The 26,379-nt window shown below is 50.8% G+C and overlaps 1 protein-coding gene and 1 non-coding gene across 3 annotated transcripts; one reads left to right on the top strand and one right to left on the bottom strand.

The window, feature by feature from the left end:
- Positions 1–426: 426 nt before the first annotated feature.
- PTGS1 (prostaglandin-endoperoxide synthase 1) lies at positions 427–26,379 on the bottom strand. Of its 2 annotated transcripts, XM_055541056.1 has the most exons (11): positions 26,302–26,379; positions 26,118–26,207; positions 19,623–19,739; positions 19,054–19,194; positions 18,554–18,697; positions 15,881–16,062; positions 15,686–15,769; positions 13,526–13,772; positions 10,893–11,179; positions 4,272–4,419; positions 427–2,675 (listed from the first exon to the last, which is right to left on the bottom strand). In XM_055541056.1, the coding sequence occupies exons 1-11, from the start codon at positions 26,306–26,308 to the stop codon at positions 2,320–2,322; spliced, it is 1,803 nt and encodes a 600-aa protein (XP_055397031.1). In that variant the 5' UTR covers positions 26,309–26,379; the 3' UTR covers positions 427–2,319. The 2 variants fall into 2 exon arrangements, with proteins under 2 accessions (XP_055397031.1, XP_055397032.1); XM_055541057.1 differs by lacking the exon at positions 18,554–18,697.
- On the top strand, positions 3,594–3,666 carry TRNAS-GGA (transfer RNA serine (anticodon GGA)). The gene has a single exon. It is a non-coding gene; the product is annotated as a tRNA-Ser (tRNA).

Here is a 26,379-nt window from a genome sequence, read left to right as displayed (position 1 = left end):
AGCTGATTTACTATATTTCAGATGTACAACATAGTGATTCAATATTTTCATAGATTATACTCCATTTAAAGGGAAAGGGAAGTCGCTCAGTCATGTCTGACTCTTTGTGACCCCATGGACTGTAGCCTACCAGAATCCTCCATCCATGGGATTTTCCAGGCAAGAGTACTGGAGTGGGTTGCCAATTCCTTCTCCAGGGGATCTTCCCAACCCAGGAATCGAACCCAGGTCTCCCACATTGTAGGCAGATGCTTTACTGTCTGAGCCACCATACTTCATTTAAAGTTATAAAATAGTGGCTACATTCCATGTACTGTACAATGTATGAAATAAACTACAACGACATATTGCATAGCCTTATCTATTGATCACTCACTGCTGTAGCCCCAAGTCTGAGACAGTAACTAGCATGCAATTAGGAATATAAACATTTGTGACTGAACAAATACCCTGCAAGTAAGGTGGAGGATACACCCCACCTCTGCCCTTGACCCTGAGCCAGACAAGCAAGATCAGGCCTGGAAGTGAGTCAAACCAAGAAGCAAGAGGAAGCCGGATAGGGGAACGAGCACAGCTTTAGATTCAACCAGACCTGGGTCCCAGTCTGGCTCTGACATGTTGAGGGCATGTCACTTAACCACCCTAAGTCTCCATCTCCTTGTTTTTTGTTTTTTTAAATGTTTTTGTTTTGTTTTTTGGCCATGTGACATGTGAGATCTTAATTCTCCAACCAGGAATGGAACTCACACCCCTAGCATTGAAGTGCAGAGTCTCAACCACTGGGTCACCAGGGAAGCCCCAGTTTCCTTGGTCTGGAAACAGGGATCATACCACCAACTTCACACTGTTGGGTTGAAAATAACCAAGAAATGAAATATGTGAAACTGGCACAGAGTAAATGCTCTCCTCCCCAAATGCCTTTCAGCTCTGTTGCATGCTCAGTAAGAGAGGAAGTTGCTCTAATTAGATTGTGGGAACTGAATGCCACATTTCCTGGGGCTGGGAAGTTGTGTATTTTAGGAGAGAAGCCTGGAAAAGGCAATGCCTAACCCACGTCTGGAGAAAGCAATGGCAACCCACTCCAGTACTCTTGCCTGGAAAATCCCATGGGCAGAGGAGCCTGGTGGGCTGCAGTCCGTGTGTCGCTAAGAGTCAGGCACGACTGAGTGATTCACTTTCACTTTTCACTTTCATGCATTGGAGAAGGAAATGGCAACCCACTCCAATATTCTAGCATGGAGAATCCCAGGGACAGAGGAGCCTAGTGGGCTGCCGTCTATGGGGTCGCACAGAGTCGGACACAACTGAAGCGACTTAGCAGCAGCAGCAGCAGCAGCATCAACCCATGTCAGGAGGGTAGGAGTGGAAGGGGCAGGATGAAACATCAGTGATGAAAGATCTAGACAGTGACAGGCCCCGGGGATCCCAGAGGATAATCTCCTCCTGCAAACCTCCAGCACATGTAGCCTGTGGTCAGGAGAAAGGTCTCTTCTGTATTATCCCTGCTTCTGGGGATGGGATCAAAAGAGACACAGATAGCAGGCAATTTGGAAAAAGCATTTTATTAACTTCATGAAAAACAGCTGCCGTGAGTTGAGACCTGGATGAGGACAGAGCTCTGGTGGCTTCCAACCAATGGCCTGGAGAAAGCCACCTGTTCTCTCCATATCCAGGGTCTCATTTGGGGTCCCACTGAGAAGACGAACACCCCACTTCCTTGCCCCCTCCGTGTAGGCACAGATCCAATGCGTTCTTGTAGGACATGAGATCCTCCTGCTCCGTGGCTGTCTCACTGAACAGGAAAATGAATTCTCAACACTCTAGACATTCAGATCAAGACTGATCTAGAACGCCAGCCACTGTTCTGGATCAGCAACTAGGAGCACAACATTCTGGATAACCAGTCAGAATAACCAGTCAACATTATGGAGGGCCACGAAGAATACTAGAATGCAAAATAAGAACCCCCTCACTTTCCAGATGATTCCATCAGGAGTCCCATATTTCAGAATGCCTAAATTCCGGATCAACTAGAAATCTGGCCTTCTAGGTGGTCACCCAGGAACCCAGTGTTCTGGCATGCTGAAGGGATAACCACTCCTCACATTTTCAATGGTTCACCAGGAATTCAGCATTCTAGAATGACAAACAAGAACCACAGTATTCCAGACCATGGGTGAGAGACCTAGAGTTCTAAATGTCCACACTGATGCTCTCGACACCAAATCAGAAACCCAACATCAAAGACAATCCACCCCTCGGCATTCTGGAACGGCAAGCAGGAAGCTCTACCATCCAGAATGCTGCTGCCTGGCCCCTTCAGAGCTCTGTGGGTGGCCGCTCCACCCCAGGCCTGTCCTCCCGATGGGGGTCTGGCACGTGGAAGGAGACGTAGGGACAAGTCTTGGTGTTGAGGCAAACCAGCTTCTTCAGCGTGGCTGTCTTGACAAGGTTGAAGCCCACGTCACCACCAAATGTGCTTGCCTTCCAGTACTCTGGAGAACAGATGGGGTTCCCTAAGAGGCCCTTAAGGGAAAAAGGAGCCCCCATTTCTATCATACTCTCCCCAAAGATGGAGTTCGGATGGCACTTCTCAAGAAGTAGCCCCGGGTAGAATTCCAAAGCATCGATGTCTCCATACAGCTCCTCCAACTCAGCTGCCATCTCCTTCTCACCTGCAAGAGTGGGGAAGCCAGAGTCAGAATTATGATGCCATCCATTAAGGTTCAAGAGGGAACATTCTAGGTCCACCCTATTCCAGGGAGAAGAAGGGACTTCAGAAGATCAACTTGAGCAAATGAGCAGGTGACATAAAATCTGGCCTGGCTGGCTGACCCTGCTCCAGGGCTGCCTGGAGAGAAGAAATTTGCTACTGCAGATGGAGTCAAGGGCCTGGATCTGCAACCAGAAGGTGTGTACCTTGAAACAACTCACTCCATACCTCTGTTCCCTGATTACCTGATCCTTACAACAGAGAGAAGCTCCCCATCTTGTTTCCTTCATGGGCAGGTTTCAAGGCCTTATCCTGGCCCAAGACCCTGCATGCCACTGGAGCTTCAAGTTCACACTTGTCCAAGTTCACACAAAGATTTAGCGACAGTGTTCTGTCTGTCTCTCTGGACTGTCATGGGAAACAGACGTGGAGCATCACTACCCGTTTCCTCAAGTCCACCCTCCATGGGGCAGCAGTACACGTCAGGGGTCAGGTCACACCCTGGTCATAGCCTTTCAGTGGCCCCTCATCATCTGTGACAAGAGTTTCTGAACTTGGCTTCCCAACAACTGGGTATCTTGAGCAACAACAAATATTTATATATATATAAAATATAATACATATGTTATATATGTGAGTGTTATATACATATTTGTGTTTTATATATACACACATATGTATACATACTATTGTGTCTATATACGTATCTATATATACACACACACATATATATTCTTGGGCACCACCTGTGTGCTAAGTCTAGGCCTACTGAATCAGAATCTCTAGAAGAGACATCTCAGATTTGGTATTTTTAATTAGTTTTCTAAGTGAGTTTTAGGAAGCTGATCCATAAATGGGATTTAGGAACCACTAGACAGAGTCCCTGGTGGCTCAGAGGTTAAAGCGTCTGCCTGGAATGCGGGAGGCCCAGGTTCAATCCCTGGGTCAGGAAGATCCCCTGGAGAAGGAAAATGGCAACCCACTCCAGTACTCTTGCCTAGAGAATCCCATGGAGGGAGGAGCCTGGCAGGCTACAGTCCATGGGGTCGCAAAGAGTTGGACATGATTGAGCAACTTCACTTCACTTCACTTCAGACAGAATAAAACTCAAAATCTTAGCACAGAATCCAAAATTCCACACGATATGAGCCAGCCTTCTATCACCAACTCAACCCTCTGCCCTCACAAGCCTCTTGCTCCAGCCACACCTAGGACTGTTTTCCTGAATAGGCCAGGATTTTTTCAAGGCTCATTCTTTTTAACCCCTGTGTTTTTGTACTTTCTGTTCCTCCACCTAGAAAGCTCTTCCCTCTGTTCTTCACTGGAAAATCCCTTTTTATCCTTCAAACCCAGGTGAGAACCCACCTTCTCTCCCCAGGCTGAGTCATCTGCAACACTCGCCACCCCTGGCACCATGTTCCCACACCCCTCAAGTCCCACGGTCATGGGGCTGGCCACATGTGACCATGGATCGCCCCGTTCTGTTTCCTCGAGGCCTCCTTCACTTCAGCATGAGCCCCTGGAGGGCAGGAATCGTGGTCAGGAAGCAGCTGCTCACCTGTGAGTTCCTGGAAAGAGATGTAGGGCTTCATGCCAAACCTCTTGCGGTACTCATTGAAGGGCTGCAGCCTCAGCTCCCGAGATTCCTTGATGACATCCACGGCCACGTGCAGGATGTGGTGGTCTATGTTCCTACCCCCACCGATCTGCCAAGAGATAAACACAGCGGTGGTCTGAGAGCCAAGCCATGTTGTCCTGGAGAAGAACGTCAGGTCAGGAATCCTTCCTGAGTAGAAAGTATGGCTCAGTCTAGCAAGCACCAAGCTGTGAACCCTACCTAGGTCTGCATGGCCATGCTTCTCGGCTTCCTCATCTTATTTAGTTATTTATATTTGTATTTTTGGCCACATGGAGTGGCAAGCAGGACGTTAATTCCCCGATTAGGGATGGAACCCATGCACCCCTGCACTGGGAGCTTAGAGTCTTAACCACTGGACCACCAGGGAAGTCCCAGCAGCTGCCTCATCTTTAGACTGTAGAGTGGGCCAGGAGGACTTCTCTAGTCACTCACTGGACACATGGCTCCCCAGCCCTTTGAATTTAGGTGAGGACCTCCAACATCCTGTTAAGGAAGGTTCTGGAGGTATTAGATACAACAACTAGGACTCTGCAGAGGAGATGGCCAACATGGCCACAGTCAAGAGCTCAAGCAGAGGGGACTGTCATTTCAGATCTGGAACTAAAAGGCAGAAAGGTTTCTGAGCTTTTAAGTGATGGAGACTGATGGATGGACAAACACTAGTTTGAGGGGCCAAAACTTTATGACTTTCCTGGGATATTTTTTAAACTCTACCTGGCAGAATTGATGTGTCTGTCATTCCCCAAATCAGTTCTTATCAAGAACAAAGATATTTAAAGTCTTTTAATGGATCTTGCTGAGGAACCTGGGGCTTCCCAGGTGGTACCAGTGGTAAAGAATCTGCCTGCCAATGCAGGAGACATAAGAGATGCGGGTTCAATCCCTGGGTCAGGAAGATCTCCTGAAGGAGGTCATGGCAACCCACTCTGGTACTCTTGCCTGGAGAATTCCATGGACTGAGGGGGCTGGTGGGCTGTGGTCCATAGTGTCCAGCAGAGTTGGACACAACTAAAGTGACTCAGCAGGAACATGTACTGAAGATCCTATTTCTATTGTTTTCCACTCTCTGTAGCACAGAATTGAGATTAAACAAAATTTACTGAGTGTCTAGTATTAAAAAGTGAACCCCTAAACTCCTGGAGTTGGTGATAGACAGGGAGGCCTGGTGTGCTGTGATTCATGGGGTCGCAAAGAGTCAGACACAACTGAGTGACTGAATTGAATAACTGGCTGCCACTAGAAAAGAGAAACTGAGCTAGGAGGCAGGAACACAGAGCACCAAGTCACTTCATCCAGACCAGAAAAAGTTGCACACAGGAATGCAGGTGACCCCACCTGCTTCTCCTTCTTTTTGCCAAGCCTCCTGGGAGAGGAATTGTTGTAAGTTGGCAGGGAAGGAGCAAAAATCTCGCCATGAAAAGTGTAATATATAAGCACATTTAGTTTAAGTAAACAGAGCTTTACTCCAAGACCAAGGGTCAATCTCCTGTGAAGGGATGGAGATGGGGTTCAAAGCCCAGGTAATCTGATGAGATAAAGAAGGTGCTTCAAAGGGAATTCCCTGATGGTCCAGTGGTTAGCACTTTCACTTCCCAGAGTCCAGGTTCCATCCCTGATCGAGGAACAAGATTCCACAGCCATGCATGCATACAAGTCACTTCAGTCCTGTCTCAATCTTTGAGACCCCTTGGACTGTACCCCGCCAGGCTCTTCTGCCCATGGGAGTCTCCAGGCAAGAATACTTGTGTGAGTTGCCATGCCCTCCTCCACAGGATCTTCCTGATCCAGGGATCAAACCCACATATCTTATGGCTCCAGCATTGGCAGGCAGATTCTTTACCACTAGTACTACCTGGGAAGCCAAGCAACACAGCCCAAAAGAAAAAGAAAAAAAAAAAAAAGGACTCCAGAAAAATCTGATTCATAACTGAGTCAAGGCTATGGTTTTTGCAGTGGTCATGTATGGATGTGAAAGTTGGACTGTGAAGAAGGCTGAGTGCCGAAGAATTGATGCTTTTGAACTGTGGTGTTGGAGAAGACTCTTGAGAGTCCCTTGGACTGCAAGGAGATCCAACCAGTCCATTCTGAAAGAGATCAGCCCTGGGATTTCTTTAGAAGGAATGATGCTAAAGCTGAAACTCCAGTACTTTGGCCACCTCATGTGAAGAGTTGACTCATTGGAAAAGACTCTGATGCTGGGAGGGATTGGGGGCAGGAGGAAAAGGGGACGACAGAGGATGAGATGGCTGGATGGCATCACTGACTCGATGGACATGAGTCTGGGTGAACTCCGGGAGTTGGTGATGGACAGGGAGGCCTGGCGTGCTGCGATTCATGGGGTCGCAAAGAGTCGGACACGACTGAGCGACTGAACTGAACTGAACTGAACTGAAGGAGCATAGGTCTAAAGAAAGTTCTATTGCTCTGGATGATTTGGTAATAATGCTCAAGAAAGTGTTCAGTTTGGATAAAACAAGGACAATTGGGTAAGAGGAAAAGCATACTTGGCTAAAAGTATACACCCTGAGGTAAAGCCAACAGAAGCTGGTGCCAATCTCAGCTGAACTGGGAGGCTATTGTGTGTTGACTTGGGTGTGTCCCCAAAAGACACATTGAAGTCCCAACCTCTCTGTGCTTGTGAATGTGATCTTATATGGACATAGATGTGATCTTATATGGACATAGATGTGATCAAGGGCATACTCCATTAGGGTGGGCCCTAATCCAACAACTGGTATCCTGATAAAAAGAGGAAACAGAGACACAAGGAGGACTCCACATTGTAGTGATGCTTCTACGAGCCAAGGAACCCCAAGCATGGTCCATCACCACCAGAAGCCGAGAGAAAGGCAAGGACCAATTCTCCCCTGGAGACTTCAGCAAGAGTATGACCCTGCCCATACCCTGATGCTGGATTTCTAGCCTCCATAACTAGAAAGAAAAAATCTATGATTACCATTTGTGGGAGTTAACTCTAAGGGCTTTCTAGAGAAATGTTTAAAGATGGATCTCTTTTAATGGCCTAGATATTAGTAATGTGTAATAAATGTTTAATGGAGGTTTGGGTGGATCAATGAATAAAAGGTATTAATTCTCAGGTGTCAGCTGGGAATATTTCTTTCATTTTCTGGATGTTTCTGGCTCAGATGGTAAAGAATCTGCTTGCAATGTAGGAGAGCCATGTTCAATCCCTGGGTCAAGAAGATCCCCTAGAAAAGGGAATGGCTACCCACTCCAGTATTTTTGCCTGGAGAATTCCATGGACAGAGGATCCTGGCGGGCTACAGTCCATGTGTGTGTGCATGCATGCTCAGTCATATCAGACTCTTTGCCACCCCATGGACTATAGCCTGCCAGGCACCTCTGTCCAAGGGATTCTCCAGGCAAGAGTACCAGAGTGGATTGCCATGCCCTCCTCCCAAGGATCTTCCTGACCCAGGGATCAAACCGAGTCTCCTGCATTACAGGTGGATTCTTTACCGCTAAGCCACCAGGGAAACCCAGTCCCTAGGATCACAAAGGGTCAGACACGATTGAGCAACTAAATGACTTCACTTCATTACTTTTTGTTTATGGAGGAAACCCCAGTAACCTAACAGTCTGAGCATCTTTTTCCAACCTCTCCCACTTACTGCTTATCAGAAGAGGAAGAGTGACGTAGTATCACGGGTGAATTTTAGAGCAGTAACTAAGCGTGCATTGTACAAGCAATCCTCGCTGCTGCTCTTGCACTCAGTTGACACCAGGGAGTATGCTTCCTCTCATATTCCTTATTCTGGGGGAGGAAGAGGAGGTTGGGAGATATTTTCCTTGTTTCGATGCCTCCATGTCGTGGTAGCCAAATTTGTCTAATTTGAGGGTTTAGTATTTAAAAGCCTGCTTGTCAGCATAGGTTATTTGTTCTCTAGAATCAGCTTTATCAGTAATAAAGGTGATATTTTAAACTTCCAAAAAAGAAAAATAAAAAAGGAAAAGAATAAATGTCTGCAGCTTAAAGCCCCTTGGTTTGTGGTCCTTTTGTAGCCCTGGGCAACAAAAACAGGGACCATAGGCAAATTACTTATGCTAAGTCTCCGTTTCCTCCTATGCAAAAATGAGGATGGTGGAAGCATCTATCTGATATAGCTGTGGTGGAATCGAGATAATACAAAGCAGCTATCACAGTGCTGGTCACAGTAACCCCGTAGTGTGACCATGTGTGGGCATTCTCGGGGGAAGCCCTGTTTTATCACTTCTCACACTGTCTTTGATATCCTGAGATATCCAGAGAACCTTTGATATGCTGGTCCTTCTGCTGGTGTCAGGAAACAGCAGGGCTCTTTACACACATCACCAGAGTCACCATACAGCCCCGCACACAAGTGACTGTCTCTGCTCCTTTCTGTGCCCCCACAAAGAACGGAGACCTGAACCCCATTGGTGGCAGCCTATGCTAATTGCAGTCAAATTACCAGGAGGAAACCCAAACCCACATGGTGCTGCACCTTCATGGTAGGGCTTAGATAAAAAAGAGTGGCAGGATAGGAAGGAAGCTAGGATGGAGGAGATGGGAGCTCCCAAACAAGGGGAAGGGAAGATTGAGGAGGGAGCTGGTTAAACATCACAGGGGTAGGACTAATAGCTTGCTCAGGCTGCCATAACAAAGTGCCACAGACTGGATGGCTTAAACAAATAGAAACAGAGACTTGCCTAGTGGTCCAGTGGTTGGGACTCCATGCTTCCACTGTGGGGGACATGAGTTCTATCCCTGGTCAGGGAACTAGGATCCCACACGCCAGGCAGCACAGCCAAAAAACAGATAATAAATGAACAAAAACTTAAAAACAAATAGGACTTTTCTGGTGGCAGAGGCAGGGGGGTCAATGCTGGGGACACAGGTTCGATCCCTGGTCTGGGAAGATCTCACATGCCTTAGAGCAACTAAGCCCATGTGCTACAACTACTGAGCCTGTTCCCTAGAGACCACAAGCTAAAACTACTGAGCCCTCAAGCTTCAACTACTGAAGCCCACGCACCGAGAGTCTGTGCTCCCCAGCAAGAGAAGCCACCGCAATGAGAAGCCTGCACACCTCAACTAGAGTAAGCCCACATGCCAACGAAAACCCAGCGCAGCCAAGAATAAATAAATAAATTACTTAAAAAACAAACAAACAAAAAACTAGAAATATGTGTCCTCACAGTTCTGGAGGCTAGAAGTCCAAGACCAAGGTGTCAGCAGGGTTGGTTTCATTCTCGGGCCTCTCTGTGGCTTAGAGATGGCCATCTTCTCCCTTTGCTTTCCCTCTGTGCACACCTGTATCCTAATCTCCTCTGCTTATAAGGACACCAGTCATAGCTGGACCCACCCAATGACCCCATTTACCTTAATCAGCTCTTTAAAGACCCTGCCTCTGGACACAGTCACATGCTGAGGTCTTGGAAGTGAAGACTTCAACATGTGAATTTGGGGCAAGGGGGACTTTAGCCCAAAACAGAGGCCTACAAGTCAATAAAGACCTTCTCTGTGTAGGCACTTTTGCATACATCACCATACCCTGAATGTCTTCTTGGTCCTCAAACTGCCATGCCCTCTGACTCCTGGGCCTTTGCTATGCCACCTGTTCCATCCTAACACAATGACCCCAGGTCACAAATGTTACCTCTTGCCCTGGGAGATCCCTATCCATCCTTTGGATCCCTGCTCAACTATCACTTCCTTATCCACAACCCCCAACTCTGGGCCTGAAGTCTGTCTCCAAGTTCCCAGAGCACTGTGGGCTTCTATAATGTGATTCTTAACCTGCTCTTAGAATTCTGAGAACATCGGGAAAGACCTTGGCACAGCACCTAACCTATAGTAAGGTCTCTAACAATGCTAGTCATCACACAGCTGCTGCTCCTTTCTAGGGTATCCTGTTACTTACACACTAACACTCTGCTGCGACTCCAGGGACTGTAGCCCACCAGGCTCCTCTGTCCATGGGATTTCCCAGGCAAGAATACTAGAATGGGTTGCCATTTTCTTCTCCAGGGGATATTCCTGACCTGGGGATCAAACCCAAGTCTCCTGCTTAGGCAGGTGGATTCTTTACCACTGAGCCACCGGAGAAGCCCTTTCCAGGGTAAGTGAGTGTGAGTGTTAGTCACTCCGTTGTGATTCCATGAACTATAGCCTGTCAGGCTCTTCTGTCCATGGGATTCTCCAGGCAAGGATACTGGAGTAGGTGGCCATTCCCTTCGCCAGAAGATCTTTGCAACCCAGGGATCAAACTCAGGGCTTCTGCATTGCAGGCAGATTTTTTTTACTGTTTGAGCCACTAGGGGTGGCAAGTGCCAAAAAAAACACAAGGACCCAAGAACCACATTGACCTTGGTCACCACTGTGTCTCCAGCGCCTGGAGCAATGCCTGGTGTCATTGAATGAATGAAAGAACAAGAGAATGAATGAAGGAATGATCCCCACCACCACCCTGGAGGGCTGACACTCTCTCCCTTTTACAGAAAACTGGGGTTGGGATCCCAGAGCCCAGCTGCCCTCCCCAGCGCTCCCCTGAGGCTCACCCGGCCTGCAGGCTGGCGAGAAAAGGCGTCCACCAGGGCCTCGACCCCGTAGTCCACCAGCATGGAGGTGTTGAACAGAAACTGCTCGTAGCTGTAGTCCTGGGGGCCCACCCGGAAGGAGTCGGGCATGAGCGGGTGCCAGTGGTAGAGCTGGTTGAACTCCATGGCGATGCGGTTGCGGTACTGGAATTGGGCCCCAAACAGCAGCTCCGGGTCGAACTTGAGCTGCAGGAAGTAGCCGCTCAGCTGCTGCACGTACTCCTCTATCACAATCTTGATGGTCTCCCCTGGGGTGAAGGATGGGGCACAGGGTCAGCAGAGGGCAGGGAGTTAGCTATCGGGCTTGGGAAGCGGGCTGGTTCATGCAAAGGGCTTGGTTTGACTTCTTTCTCATTGTTAAGGTTGTGTGACTTTGTTGGGCCACTTTCACCTTGTCTTTTTGTCACTGGTTGTGAAAATGGAACCTTCCCTCTCAGGCTGGATAAGACAGGAGCCTGTCCCAAGACAGAAGCCACCTGCTAGTCCCACGTTCCATGGGGAGGTCACGGCCTGGCTGAGCATGCCATGGAGAGGAAGTATCTGAGAATGGGTTTTGTGGCCTGTGGTGGCCACCATCCCATTAAAAGAGGCTTAGTGAGGCCACAAAAGATGGGCGGGTGGAGATTAACTTAGTGAGGGAATCTCAGCGGGCCTGAGGCGAGGAGGGTGATGGGAGCTCCCAAGAGACCATTCTAAGAGCTACAGCAACAAACAAGGGACATGGCAGACCTAAGTGAATCTCATCCCAGATATAACCCCCATATCTGCTTATGTATCGAATTCTTACGAGTAATTTTCCTCTGCCCTCTCAGGAACCAGCTCAGAGCAAAGAGCCAGGGAAGACACAAAACAAATCTTCCATAGCAAAATGAAAACTGGTGAACTAGCTATGAAAAGAAACACATTTTGGCCAATGAGCCACTAGACAAATTGACTTTTAGCAAACTGAGCTGCAGCCATTGGAATTGCAAGCAGCAGACTCGGGTCTAAATATTGACATCACCACTTCCAGCCACCTGGGCTGGAGCTGCGGGACTTACTCTAAATTCCTTATCTGTAAAATGTGTATTATAATAACATCAGTATAGGGACTTCCTTGGCAGGCCAGTGGGTTAAGACTCCATGCTTCCCCTGCAGGGGGAGCAAGTTTGATTGCTGGTGGGGTGGTGGGGCACCGGGGTTAGAACTAAGATTCCCACATGCTGCATGATGCAGCCAAAAAATAAATAAATAAGAAAATAAGTAAAACGTGTTCACAAAGGAAATTAAAAAAAAATTATGACATCAGTATAATAATATTCACAGGGTCGCTAGGAGGAGTAGACAATGAGCACATCTGTACTGCTTGGCACAGAGCCTGGCATAATAGGGAGGGTCCACACATGTAGAAGTAGGAATCCCCTCCCCAAACTCACATGTCACAAAAGGTCAGACTAAGGCTCGCACCCCCTCCCCACACAGGAAAGTACTCCCTGCATGACATGGTCGAAGCTGCATGAAGTCTGGTGGCAACCAGCTCTGGTTCAAGTCTCTCTCTGCTGAAAGGCCTTGGAGAATTCACCTACCCTCTCTGCATCCTAACTTTCATAACAAGGATAATCACAGCCAAGTCATAAGGCTGTTGGGGAGGGTTGAATGAAGCACTAGAGGTGCCCTACCTTCCGAGTCCTGCCTTTGGCCACAGCTTCATCACCAGTCGGTGTGCTGGGCAGCCTGCAGACACAGACTTGCCCTCTCTGGTCAAAATCTCTGCAATCCTGGGACTTCTGAGGCAGCCCCTTCTCATTCTTTAGGTTATTCCTATGCCTGATGCGTGGCTCTTCCAGGCTCCATTGACTCGGGTACTAAAATTGGGAACAGCCATGCCCAGAGATGCCCAGAGGCGGAGGCAAGGGCTCACTGGTGACTCAGAGTGAATACGGTCTGGACAGGAGTGTTGGGGGCCAAGTTCCCAGGCAGGAAACCATGTGACATTTTAGGCTACAGACTCGCCCCCGTAGGGGACACAAAAATATCTTGTCCCTGAGTCACCAAGAAGCTACCAACCTTCAGGAAGGCAGAGGCATGCAGGGCAGGAAACCCAAGGATTCTGAAGCCTAGGCAAGCTGGGGTTTGACCTGTGCTTGCTGAGGATGCCCCCAAGTGCTCCTGGATGCAGTACAATGGGGAAACTGAGACTTAGGGTGGCTGATCAGATTTGTTGCCAGCCACCCACTGAATAATCAGCTATCACAGCACCCCATTTTCTGAAGGCCTGTTATGTGCCTGGTACTTTCCCATTCATCATATCAACTAATCCTTAAAATCATTATAATTCCCAGGACCCCCCAGCAGCTCAGTGGTTAAGCTTCTGCCTTCCAATGCAGGGGATGTGGGTTCAATCCCTGGTCTGGAAACTAAGATCCCACCTGCCACACCCTGTGGCCAAAAAAAAAAAGCATCATTATTCCCATTGTACAGATTTGTAAAGTGAGGCTCACCTAGGGAAAGGGTCCTGCTCAGGATTCTAATCTCACTGTCCCCAAAACCTCCACTTCCCACTTCTCAGGACAGAGGGAGTGACTTTCCAGGGCAGGACTGGTGGGAGGCCTCACCGATGAGGATGAGGCGGGCCGTCTGGAAGAGCTGCTCGTCGCCCCAGGTGGGGTGCTCAGCCTTCAGCAGGTCACACACACGGTTGTGCTCACGCAGCCAGATCGTGGCGTACAGCATGAGCCCAGGAAGCAGCCCAAACACCTCCTGGCCCACGGCCATCTGGCTCTGGGGCGGGATGCCCCGGGGGTAGTGCATCAGCACAGGAGCCTCTTCCACCGATGGCGGGTACACCTCTCCATTGAGCATCTGCAGGATGGAGTCACCTGGTAACCTGGGGAGGGGGTGGGGCACCTGCACCCCTGACATCCGCCCACTCCTACTGACAGCTGCCCGTAACACGCAGGGCAGCTGTCTGGCCTTCCTAACCAAGGCCTGTGGATTCTATCTCCTAAAGCTCTCCTAACATGAGTCCCTTTCTCTCTCCCCATGGCCACCACACTCTTCCAAGACACCCTCATCTTCCACCCTGACTCCCCTTGTAAGTGACTCTATCCTCTAGATGTTCTCAGCTCTGCAGCCAGAGCAGTGCTTTAAAAGAGGGGTCCCCAACCTCCATGATCTAATGCCTGATGAGCTGAGGTGGAGCTGATGTAATAATAATAGAAATAAAATGTAGAGCAAATATAAGGCGCTCAAATCATCCTGAAACCATCCCTTCTCCCACCTGTCCATGGGAAAATAGTCTTTCCTGAAACTGGTCCCTGGTACCAAAAAGGTAGGGGACTCTTGCTTTAAAACATCCAAATCTAGCAACACACCCTGGCTTAAAGAACCTTCCAAGTCTTCTCTCTGCTCTTGGCAGAAATCAGAAATCCTTAATACGACACACGCTCATCAGATGTCCAACAGCATCTCCCTTGTTTCACTGCCTCAAAGTCACTCAAGCGACTGCCCCTCTCCAGCCTTGATACCTGAGAATCTGGACAGCCCTGGGCCCTTCTTGGCCTCCTTGATTCCTCCTTATCCTTCATGCAACTCTTGGTTTATTCATAATTCCTAAGGAAGCCTTCCCCATCCTCTGCACACTCTCCTGGCTTCTCCCTGTGGCAGCTATCACAGGTGTAATTAATCATATGGCAGTTTCCTCATTCACTCAGTAAATAAACATAGAGGACCTACTACTATATGCCAGATACTGTTCTTAGCTCGAAAGATTCAGCAGTGAACCTCCCATCTCGGTTTTTGTTTGTTTCTATTTGCATGGTCCAGCACGGGAGCCACTAGCCACGTGCAGCTACTGAGAACTAGAAATGTGGCTGATGTGAATAAAGAGCTTGATTTTTAATTTCATTTACTTTAGATTTATGTTTTTAAATTGAGATCCCAGCTATCGGAAAGTCTTTATGCTTAGAACAACTTGAACATGTGAATCTACTTTCTCAACTGCAAAATTTTATGAAATCTAAATGTTGATCAGAATCGCCAATGAAAACTTGGCACCCAAATTGAGATGTGCTGTAAGATATGAGTCAGAATGTGAAGATTTAGCCAAAAAATGAGATATTTTATTGACAATTTTTGTGTTGATTACATGTTGAAATGAGAATATCCTGGATATATTGGGTTAAATTCAAAATATATTATTAAAATTAATATTGCTTGTTGCTTTTTACATTTTTTAATGTGACCACTAGAAAAATTTTACTAACTTGGATGTGACTCACATCTATAAAAGAGGGCAAATGGTACCTAGTTTATGCAGTAGATCTGAGGAGCGCATGAGATAATCACCTATGTGGCCCTCACATTCCTGGACAGTGAGAGTTCCGACAAAAAGTCCTCGTGGAACTAGCACCTTAGGGTTTGTGTCTGTGGGCTTGAGGGCAGGACTTACAACTACCACGGCCACTGCTCACCTGCCCAGCACACCGTAGTGCCCAATTAATATTGTGGAATGATTAAATGAATAAATGCAGACTGGAACTGTCCATTTTCTCTGGAGCCCCAAAATCCACCTCCCAAGAGAACACGAGAGCCCATGTCTGCTCCCTGTCTGCTTCTCTTGTCTGGCACCTGCTCCCAGGGTTTATTGTCGCTTCTCCTCCCATGCACCTACAGCTTCCGCCATAGGACACCACCAAGGCCCCCCACCAACACCCTCTGCCAGGGGAGACTGTGGAAGGCCCTTCCCAACGCCCCAGCCCCAGGCCCAGTGCTACCTGGTACTTGAGTTTCCCATCCTTAAAGAGCCGCAGCTGATACTGACGTTCCAGATTGTCTCCATAAATGTGGCCGAGGTCTACCTAAAGACAGAGACAGAGTCTATTCAGATCCCTGGGTCTTGCCCCACCAGCAACAGCCTACCTGTGCCACGTGTGGCCCAGAGAAGTCCAGAGCCCCTCCTAGGTACTCACCCCGTGGCCCAACGCCTTGGTGAAGCCAGGACCCATCTTGCCGGAAGTTTTGAAGAACTGATGGGTGAAGTGTTGGGCAAAGAAGGCAAACATGAGGTTGGTGCCTTGAGGGTCGGGGATGAACTTCCTCCTGAGCAGGAAGCGACGGCTCAGGAGCTCCGCGTCTGGCAACTGCTTCTTCCCTGATTGGGGAGGTAGGAAAGAGCAGTAGCTGCCTCCTGTCTGGATCTTTGTGCCCCAGAGCTTTCTGGGCTTGCCAGACCAAACTGATTAACACAGGAATCCCAGAGTGGACCCCACAGGACCACCTCCTTCTCACCAGACCGCCCCTTGCACGTTCTCTACCAAAAGACCCTAGGAAATGGAAGGATGTTTGGAATATGCTTTTAAAACTGAAATATATACATTACCATATGTAAAATAGATAGCTAATGGGAAGTTGCTATATAACACAGGGAGCTCAACCCGCTAGTCTGTGACATCCTAGAGGAGTGGGATGGGGTGGGGGGGTAGGGAGGTTCAAGAGGGAGGAGACATATGTATACTTATGGCTGATTTATGGCACTGTATGGCAGAAACCAATGCAACATTGTAAAGAAACTATTCTCCAATTAAAAAGAAAATAAGGTGAAGGGGATAGATGAAGTAACATTGGCAAATTGTGGACAAATCTTGAAATCTGGAGATGGATGCATAGGACTTCATTATCCTTTTCTCTCAACTTTTGTGTATGTTTGCTGCTCTGTACAAGCTAACCCTTCCCCACCTCCAAAAAGAAAAAGGGATAACAACAACAAAAAAAAAGCTTGGACTCCCCAACCCTGGAATAAGGTTGCTGTGTTCGAAATGGGTTGTGCCGTTTATTAAGTGTGTGAAGAGGGAGAAGTCATTCCATCTTTCTTAGCCTCAATTTCTTCATCTACAAAATAGGGCAAATGATATCTCTCTTATGCAATGGATTTGAGGAGTGCCCGTGTAAGCATGACAGAAAACCAGTGAGATGAAATCTCTTAAATCAAAAGTCAGCAAACTTTTCCATACAAGTCCAGATAGTTAATATTTGAGGCTTTGTTGACGTATGGTCTCTGTTACATCTACTCAGGTTTGCTGGTGCTGCAGGAAGGCAGATAATACCTTAGGAACATGAATGTGTTTCAACAAGGCTTTATTTACAAAATAGAGGGTGGGGTGGATTTGGCCTTCGGGCCGGAGTTAGCCAATCTGTTTTAAAAGATGCCAGAACTTTCTATGTCTGGGGTAAAGACAAGTCACCTTGAAGCTTGTGTCTGTCACCGTGAGGACAAGCATTAAGAAGCCTTTCTTAAGTGAGTCGATGTCAGATGACTTGGTGCCCAAGACTGCCTTGCAGAAAAGGCAATCTTTCAAAGACATCTATGAGGCCCAATGTCATTAGAATAACTCTTTAGATTGAAATGACTGACTGATTTCCTGTAGCAGGAAAAGTCATCAAGGATCTCAAAGGGAATTCACCCAAAGGGAAGTTAGAGGGAATAGTCTGCACACTGTAGCCTAGATCTATCACTCAGATTACCACTCAGCATCATCGCCTCAATGGACATGAGTTTGAGCAAACTCTGGGAGATAGTGAAGAACAGGGAGGCCTGGCATGCTGCAGTCCATGGGGTCACAAAGAGTCAGGCATGACTGAGCAACTGAAAACAGCACAGGACTGGTGCCAGCAAAGTGTTGGCAGAGTCCAGAAGCTCTGAGAGACCCAGCTTTCATGCCAGAATGATCATGCTTTGGGAATAGTAGTACATGGATAGTAAAAACTATCAGAGTAGTGCCCTTGAGACCCAAATAAGGACACTGATACATATGCAAGGTTCTTTTCTTTTTTTTTTCCACTCCTAGGTTTATTAGGGATAATTGACATAAGACATTGTGTAAGCTTAAGTTGTAGAGTGATAATCTGATACAAGTATATATTGCAAAATGATAAGCACAGCTAGGTTAGTGGGTTCTGAACCTGCAAAAGCACACAACATACAGGGCTGCACGGGACCAGTGCTCAACAGCGACACCATGTGGTGGGAACTGAAGCAGCCGCAGTGGTGGATTAATGTCTCTTTCGCCCTTTGTGTGCTTGAAGCTGAACTGATGGCTGTAAATTGAGTAAACCCCCAGGTTTGCGGACAATCAGGAGTGGATGAGGAAGAAGGTCTTGGGAGGAAGACTCCTGCCGATGAGACCAAGTAGGTTCTTGAACAACTCAAGAAAAACTTTGATTTAATGTGTAAACTGCACTGATGAAGCACATAAGACTGTTCACATTAGTAATGAACCAAACTCAAAGTTGGCACCCAGTAAAAAGCTCACTATTCTTTCTTTCCTCCATTCCAACTTTTAAGTCACCCTCATCGCAGCAGGATCCCACCCACTTAGTAGACAAAGTTTGGGTGAAGAGGCACCCTGGAAATACGGGAGCATTAGTTCGACTCTGCCACTGACCTCAGACAAGACCCTCCCACAACCTCTTTCCGTCCTCTTTCCCCAGCCCTGTCCTCATCCCTGGTTCTTGAGTGTCTTGCCTTGGTGCACCCATCTGTGAAATGGGTCAGTCATTGCTCTTCTGCTTGCTTTTTCCCAAAGGGAATGGAGCATCTCCTGTGACCCACCCCAGGCTCAACCCCCTCACCCCATCACCATTACCTTTGGTGCCCATGGGCGTGGGACAGTCTCGGGGCACGGAGGGCAGAATGCGAGTATAATAACTCACATTGGAGAAGGACTCCCAGCTGATGTAGTCATGTGCTATGTTGTAGGTGGGAGGGCTGGGGATAAGGTTGGAACGCACTGCAGAGGGCGAAAATGATGGTGACGAGGGATTCTTGCCTCCAGTTACACCCATCTTCCCCACCTTCTCTTGGGTTGTTTTCTTATTTGTTTGTTTTTGGCTACCCTGCACAGCAGCTTGTGGAATCTTAGTTCCCTGACCAGGGATTGAACCAGCACCCTCAGCAGTGAAAGCACAGCGTCCTACCCTGGATCACCAGGGAATTCCCTGGGTTCTTTTATTATTTGGCACCCAAACCCTGACCCCCGCCCCCATCTCCACCCACTGCCCTGGTCAGATGCCAAGAATTTCAGGAAGTGGCAGGATTTCTTGCTCCCCTAGATTAGAGGGACCCTGCACCACCCCCGCCACCCACCTGTGAGTACCAGACGCATGAGCATGTCCCGGATGAAGGTGGCATTGACAAAATCCCACAGCCAGCGCCCGTGCGTCAGCAGAAAGTGGACGAAAGACGGGCTGGGCCGCAAAGTCGTCCGGAGCCAGGTCCATATCTCAGCTGTGGGGGCAGGGGGAGCCACTCAGACAGGCCCTCCTAGCAAGATTGGAAGCAGCCAGAGGGGAAGGTGGGAACTGGGGACAGGGTCCAGTATGGACAAGGGTGGAATTTAGGAGTCGGGGTAAAGCATAGGACCTTAAGAGTGTTGACACGTGACAGAGCCAGAACCAGATGGGGGTCAGGAGACAGGACCAGGGTTGGAGGCCAGTAAGGCCGGAGCCGGGCAGTGAAGACTCACCACAGAGCCCATAAGCAGCGAGTGAGATGTGTCAGGAGTGAGGGCTTGTGCTGGAGCCAGGTCAGGGGCAGTGTCAGAGGTCAAAAGTAGGCACGGAAAGAGGGCTGTGGCCAGAGACAAGGGTAGGAAGTGGGGGTCTTTGGAGGACGAGCCCAGGGGAGAAAGAGTAGGGGCTGGAGGCTCTGCTCACGGATGGTGCAGTTGGGGCCAGAATAGCCCGTGCGGGTGCAGTCACATTGGTAGCGGTCAAGGCCGAAGCGAACACAGATCCCCTGGTGCTGGCATGGATAGTAACAGCAGGGGTTCACTGTGGGGGAGAAACAGAGATCAGGGACCCCTCTTGTTGGGGCCAGAGGCCTGGAGTCCAGTCACAACTCTGTTCTAACTTACCCAACATCTGTGTTCCCCTCAGGGCCCACTCTGTCCCCACAGCTATGCACAGAAAGCCCCTGGCCCTTCTGTTTCCAGACCTCGCTCTGGGTTTTCAGTCTTGTCCACGTCAGGCCACCAAAGGAAGTCCCGCTTCCCTCCCAGCTGCCACTAAAATGGTGCAGATGCGTCCAGGTCTCGGGCTGGGGCACTGAAGGCTAGGCACACAGCTGATAAGATGCCACGGCCACAGGCTTCTAGAGCATTCACTTTCTACCAAGTCAGAGCCAAGGGCAGAATTTATGGGGTTCAGAAAAGGGACAAGGATTGGGGTTCTCAGGCCAGCCCCTAGCCTCTGAGCACCTGGGAGGTCGCCCACCATCCCTCTATTTTTCAGAAGGGAAGGAAGAGCAGGTGTCCCAACAAATGGGGAAATTGAGGTCAGACAAGGGGAAGCCCAGGTGGGTCACCCAGCAAGTAGTACCAGACCACTTGCCCATCCCTTCCCTTCCACCCCCACCCTCATGGACTCAGCAGTCAAGTCCAAGGAAAGACATTTCCCAGAACTCCATGGACAGGGAATGGGTTTGAGGGGAGTCGCAGATCCCATTCCTGATAGACCCAGCCCTGGCCCACATCGGGGTGGGTTCTGGTCTCTAGGACCTTGAGGGAGGTCAGGGACCACGGGAACAGGAGACATGTGGCCGGAAAACTCTCCCCAGAGGGCGAGTGGAGCTCTGGCATCACCCCTCCCCCAACCCCCTGGAGAATGGACCTCCAGGAAGTCCCTACTTGTGTCTAATCCGGGTCTCCCCGACCACAGCTTCAGTGATCGTCCAGTAGCCAAGTCAGAGACTTCTTGGAGCTCGCTCGGTGCTCATTCAGGGCTCAGCGAGGGACTCAGAGGCTCAGGGAGAGGTGGCGACTTGGCCAAGACCATGGAACAGTCAGGCCTCCTGCAGACCAGGGCACCCAGCTCCTGGCAGCGGCTCCTTCCCCAGCCTTACACAGAAAATGCCAGGTCCCTCCTGCAAACGTGCTTCGTTCTCTGGGCTCAGAGCCAACGCAACAGGGAACTCCAATTCTTTGTGTATCTGATTATAGGGGGTCAAGAGGGCAGCAACGGGCCCTCTTGAGAAGCCCAAGAAGTCACCTCAGGATGCTGGGATCAGAGGGCCCGACCCTCTGGTTTAGGTCTCCTCACATCACAGAATCATGCAAATAGTTTTGCTTAAGCCCTGGAAACTCCCCATGGCCCCACAATAGCGTCTCTGTCGCCCCTGCAGGGTGTAAAAGGAAGGAACCAATCGGAAGAAGTCTGGACAAAGAGGCCTTATCAGACTAACACAGGCGAACAGGCAGGTGCAGGGGGAACCCAAGGCAGGGGCCTGGCAGGACCCGCCTCCCCCTCCCACAGCCACAGGCCCAGAAACACCAAGGAGCTCTGGGTCAGCCCTGCAGCAGGTTCGGAGATCCTGAACCTCTCTCTCCCTCCTGCTCAGAACAGTGTGCTGTCCTGCCATGCCTCCACACTGCCCAGCTCCCAACCCTGGTGCGCAGATCATCATAGCACTCGGCTGGTACAGGAGCTGAGGCCCAGCCCTTTCTGGGCTGTTTCCCCATCCCTCTGCCAGTAGGGATCCCAAATCCAACTCAAGAAGTCCTTCCAGTTGGTCCCAGGGCAGCCCATCTCGCAACCCCAAAGCCAAAAGCTCTGTTCCTCCCTGACCCAGGCTGTGGTTCCTCCCAAGTAAATTCCCTCCTAATCTACCCGACCCAGCCCACTGCGCATGTACCAGAAAACCTCCCCAAATGTTCACACTCCACTCTCCCTGGCCCCAGGTCCCAACCCAACCTGCTCTGCTCCACCACAAGCCTCCAAGAGAAAGGGCTTTCCTGGGCTTTCTCCCCTCTCCCAGAGGCCGTGCGCACAGCTGGGACTCAACCCCAGGTCCTGGAGAGATCCAGCCATCCAGGAAATCCAGATGCAGTGGCCAGAGCTTAACAAATGTTTGTGGAATTTAAAATGAAGCGAGGAGACGGGCCACTCCAAGCTTGGTCAAAGAGATTCTCTCATCTCCCCATCCACTTCCCTCAACTCCCACCTCCTACACACAGCTGGTTCTGAAGTCTTGCCTGAGAGCTTCCTGCCAGGGGCCCAGCAGCAGCAGAGCCGTGCCCCCCAGACTCAGAAGTTCCTGCCCAGGGGATCCCTCTCCTGCCAGCAGAGGCCCCTCCCCCTGGACTGGCTGCCCAGCTTTCCCTCCCTCCTCCTCCTCCTCCTCCAAGATCTTTCCATAAGCACCAGTGGTCTCAGGGCAGGAAAAGTCTCCCCTCAACAAGGACTGCAGCTATCGCTGGGGCCCCAGGGTGTCAGGGTAGGCAGAGAGGAAAATGGGTGTCACTTTCTGCCCTCTCCCAGGCTGACCACAGCTGGACTATCATGACAGGCCGGAAGTCAGGGCTCTTGCTGACTCTCCAACCTTGTGTATCCACCTCACTTATCTGCTCCTGGGGATGGGTGAGACTCCCCACCGACCCCCTGCCACCATCACAGACGAGGGGCTCATCCAAGCCCCACTGCTTCAAAGTCGAAAGAGGCAACACTTGAACTTGCTTCCCTTCCCCTCCGTTCCTCCTCCTGGAGGTGCCCAGGCCAGGATTTGGGGAAGGGATGCAGGGAGGCTGAGTCCCCTTGCTTCACAGGCTGGGGATGACCCCAGGTGAGGCAGGTCTGTTACCTTTCCTTCAAGGTGGACCTGAAAATCCTGAATGAACGAAACCAGGACTCCAGAGGAATCACCATCCCCTGCCACACTAGAGCCCTGGGAACTAGTCACAAAGGAAGGCCTTCCTTCAGTCTAACTTAAATCCCACATGCTTTCATGTGTCCAGTGAAGGACATGCTGTACAATAAACCATCAAGAGAGAGACCTGGGGAGATGCAGACACTGAGTGTAAAGTGTCTGGAGTCCCCACACCCAGCACGGGGCCGGGCACCAAGCAGGTGCTGGATGAAGATACATGGGAGAGTGCCTGCTCTTCACAGCGTGTCCTGTGGGCCTCATTTTTCAGTGTTTTCCAGGAAGGAGAGGGGACAGACAGGCTCTAAGGATACCTCCCTCTCTTCCTCTCTTCTTCTCAACTCTGGATAAAGCCAACTTATCTCCAAACATCTCAATTCCTTGCATCAACATGATCCCCACCCCCCATGAGCAGAGAACTGGGCAGCTTGCTCTGAGTCTTTAAGCCACCCCAGAGGTGGGGTTGATCAGCAAGCCCATAGCGCACACATTCCCACTGATGAGGACAGTCTGGGGCTGCCTGGCTCTGGAACTTTCTGAGGATTTGGTAAGGAAGCATCCCCCAGCCCAGAAGTCAGGATTCCAGGCAGAGTGAGGGAACACCAAGTTCTCAGGATGCAGAGGCACCAGACAGCAAGAGGGCCCTTTAAAGAGGCTGGACTGAAATTCCATAAGAATAATATTTAGAGAAGTTCCAGGAGGTTGGCAGCCAAAGAGAAAAAAAGAGCCCCGAGCAGCCCAGATGTGGGCCCCAGCCCCTACACACAGCAAGGGCGGCGGCCAGTGGCCAGGGACCACCACACCAGGCCCCGGCGGCCGGAAGAGCCCAGCTGGAAAGGAAGCCTCCTCCCAACCCACAGCCCCAGCTGGTGCTGCAGATAGGAGGTGGCAGGCCGCAGGAAGCCTGCCCCACATGCCAGGGTTAGCTGGCCTCAGGCCCCTCCGCCTGGCACGGAGCTCCAGTTAGGTCATGCCCCATCCCTAGCCCAGGAGGGAGCACTCAGCCAAGTCCAGGAGCTGGAAGGGATGAACTCGAGCATTGAGGATACCCTAGGACAGCCCTGTCCTCTGAGCCGGACTCCACCTTCCATCACAAGAGAGGCAGAAGCAGCATCCTCCCCGCCACCTGCCCCCAGGTAAGCCCCCATCTCCTGGGGGATCGGCCTTTGCTGACACTCTGGGGACTAGACACAGGCTTTGGCTTTTCAGGGCAGATGCCTCTCCTAAGTGTCCGGGCACTTTGGACCTCAGTTCACCCAGAGACTTGGCGATGGGAAGGCAGCGAATCCTTCAGCCCACCCCCAACCTGTCTTCCATCTTTTCCTCGACCCTTGCAGCAGCCTCCTTCATGATCTCCCAGCCTCCAGTCTCACCTCCAAGTCATCCACCCCGTCTCACTACCCTGCTCCCAGGGGGATATCCTGAGACCCAAGCCCACTCCTCACTCTGCATCCAAAGGCCCATGTCCGCCAACACCTGCCTCTGTCCTACGGCTTCCTGTGCCTGTCCACTCCCATCACTCAGACTTTTAGGCTTCTGCTCATACCCTTGCTTCTGCCTGGGAGAGCCCTTCCAGAGTTTGAGAGTAAAACCTCACCATTTTACCTCCCACTACCACCTCCTCTAGGGTCCAGGTCAAATGTCATCACCTCCAAGAAGCCTTCTGCAATTCCTCACATCTGAGAGACAATCCTCACCCATCCCCAAGCCCCACACACCCCTGAGCTTCCCTCAGTCATGGCCATGACCCCCCTGATGGCAGTCTGTGGGCATTTCTGTCTCCTCCATCGGCCTGCTAGCTCCTCCCAGCTCAGCCTCCAGGCTCCAGCCAAGTACTGGCATAAAGTAATCCCCTGGGAATGTTTGTGGCATGAAAAACACAATTCTGTTTAAACACTTACAATATAAAGATAAGCAGAAAAGGCTAAAAGCAAAAGGGTACAACCATGGCTCACAACGCGCTGGTGAGCAGACACAGGGGGACAGGAAGGGTGAGCCTCGGGGCCCCGGGGGCCCGGATGGGGCTGAATGGGGCCTCAGAGGAACTCCTGGGCTGGTCTAGGGGCTAACGCAACCAGCCACCGGGACGGCATGGTCAGCCCTGCCTCTGCTACCGGGGTCTCAGACCAATGTCAGCAGAGACTCAAATGGTTCACCCTTCTGGGCCTCAGAGTTCCCTTCTGTAGAATGGGACTAACGTCTCCCTGGCAGGGCTGCTGTGAACAACAGAGACGCCAACAGCTAGGTTTTGTAAACTGTAAAGTGCTGGCCACGGGAGTCTTCTTCCTCATCTTCCGACAAACTAGACCTCTACACATGCCTAAACTCTTGCCTAGAGCACCCTTTCCTTGGCTTCCCCAAATGCCACGCACTCAAACCCCCTCCTCCAGGAAGCCTGGTCTGATTCCCAGTCCACAGAGATGTCCTTCCCCTCTCCTCTGAGCACCGAATTCTTTCTCCTCTGAGCATCACAACAGAAGGCTCAGATCACTCCCCATCCTCTCCTGTCCCTATTTTGCAGATGAGAAATGGAGACCCTGGGGAGGTTTCACATAGTTTGGTGAAGCTCTGTCCAGACCTTGCATGTGCACGCATGCACACGCACACATGTGCGTGCGCGCGCACACACACACACACACACACACACACAGAAACTGTGTGGGGAGGGAGGCTATGGGAAGGAGGAGCTGCATTCTTCCACCTGGAACCTGGCACACGCATGGCGCCAGGCAGGGGAATTCTCCAGGATAGGACTTTCCTGGTCATCTTTGGAGTGAAGAAACGCGGGTCCACTGGCAGGGAGAGATGAGGGCAGGGAGGACTCTGCAGAAAGACCCTGCAAAACGACTGGAAACTTCCAGCCCTGAGTCCACTGTGTCCTGGGTGAGCTTGAGGGCGCTATGGCCCCAACTTGAGCCTCCCTTAACTCATCCGGGCAATGGGGACCTCCCCGGTGAAGATTCAGTCTCCAGAGGAAGCAGCTCAGCCCTGTAAGTGTGTTTCCTCCTCCACTCTCTCCGGAATGGCGGGTGTACCCGGGGTCCTCACCCAGGGAGATCGTCTCCACCGGGGCTGGGAATTCGGACGGGTCCTGGAAAGTTAGAGGCTAACAGAAAACGCGCCAGCTTGCTTTCCCCTGGCGTCTGCGCCTTCCTCCGAAAGGGGCCCGCAGGGGAAACAGCGAGGATTGCTGGGGACAGACTCGGCTGGGACCGCTGGGGTCCCAGAACAGGTGAGGGGCCTGGAAAGACTCGGTCCCTTTTCCCAAAGACGCCCAAGATCCCAGTCTGCCCTTTCCCCCGCAAAAAGAACCCCCTGGGGACCCAGCCCAGGCCACATCCCGGGGGTCTGCAGGGAGCCCCCATCCCACCGACAGACAGCCCCCTTCCCCCTCCCAGGCATCGCGAGCCGAAAGGGGCAGCTGGGCGGGCGGGAGGGGAGAGGAGGGTGTGGGGTGCCGGGCCTGGGAAGCAGGACCTGGGCTCTTCAGAGACAGGAGAGAGGCCGCCTACCTGGCGCGGGCGCCCCGGGGTCCGCTGGCAAGACGGGGGATGGCGACAGCAGCAGGAGAAGCAGCGGGAATCGGAGCGAGATACTCTGCCCTGCGAAGGGAGAGAGTTGAAGGGCTGAGCCTGGCATTCAAAGCCCCACCGGGAGGCCACAGGGGAAAACGGGGGGCACTGAGGCCGGACTTACGGCTCATGGTGCAGGGTGGCCGTTGCGTGCTGGAGACAGACTCAGGCTCCTGGAGTGCATCTCTAACTGCCCGGGAGC

This window comes from Bubalus kerabau, chromosome 11 (assembly GCF_029407905.1).
Source record: "Bubalus kerabau isolate K-KA32 ecotype Philippines breed swamp buffalo chromosome 11, PCC_UOA_SB_1v2, whole genome shotgun sequence".
Lineage (NCBI taxonomy): Eukaryota > Metazoa > Chordata > Mammalia > Artiodactyla > Bovidae > Bubalus > Bubalus kerabau.
The sequence above is the reverse complement of the archived record's forward strand: the minus strand, read 5'-3'. Positions and strand labels throughout refer to the sequence as shown.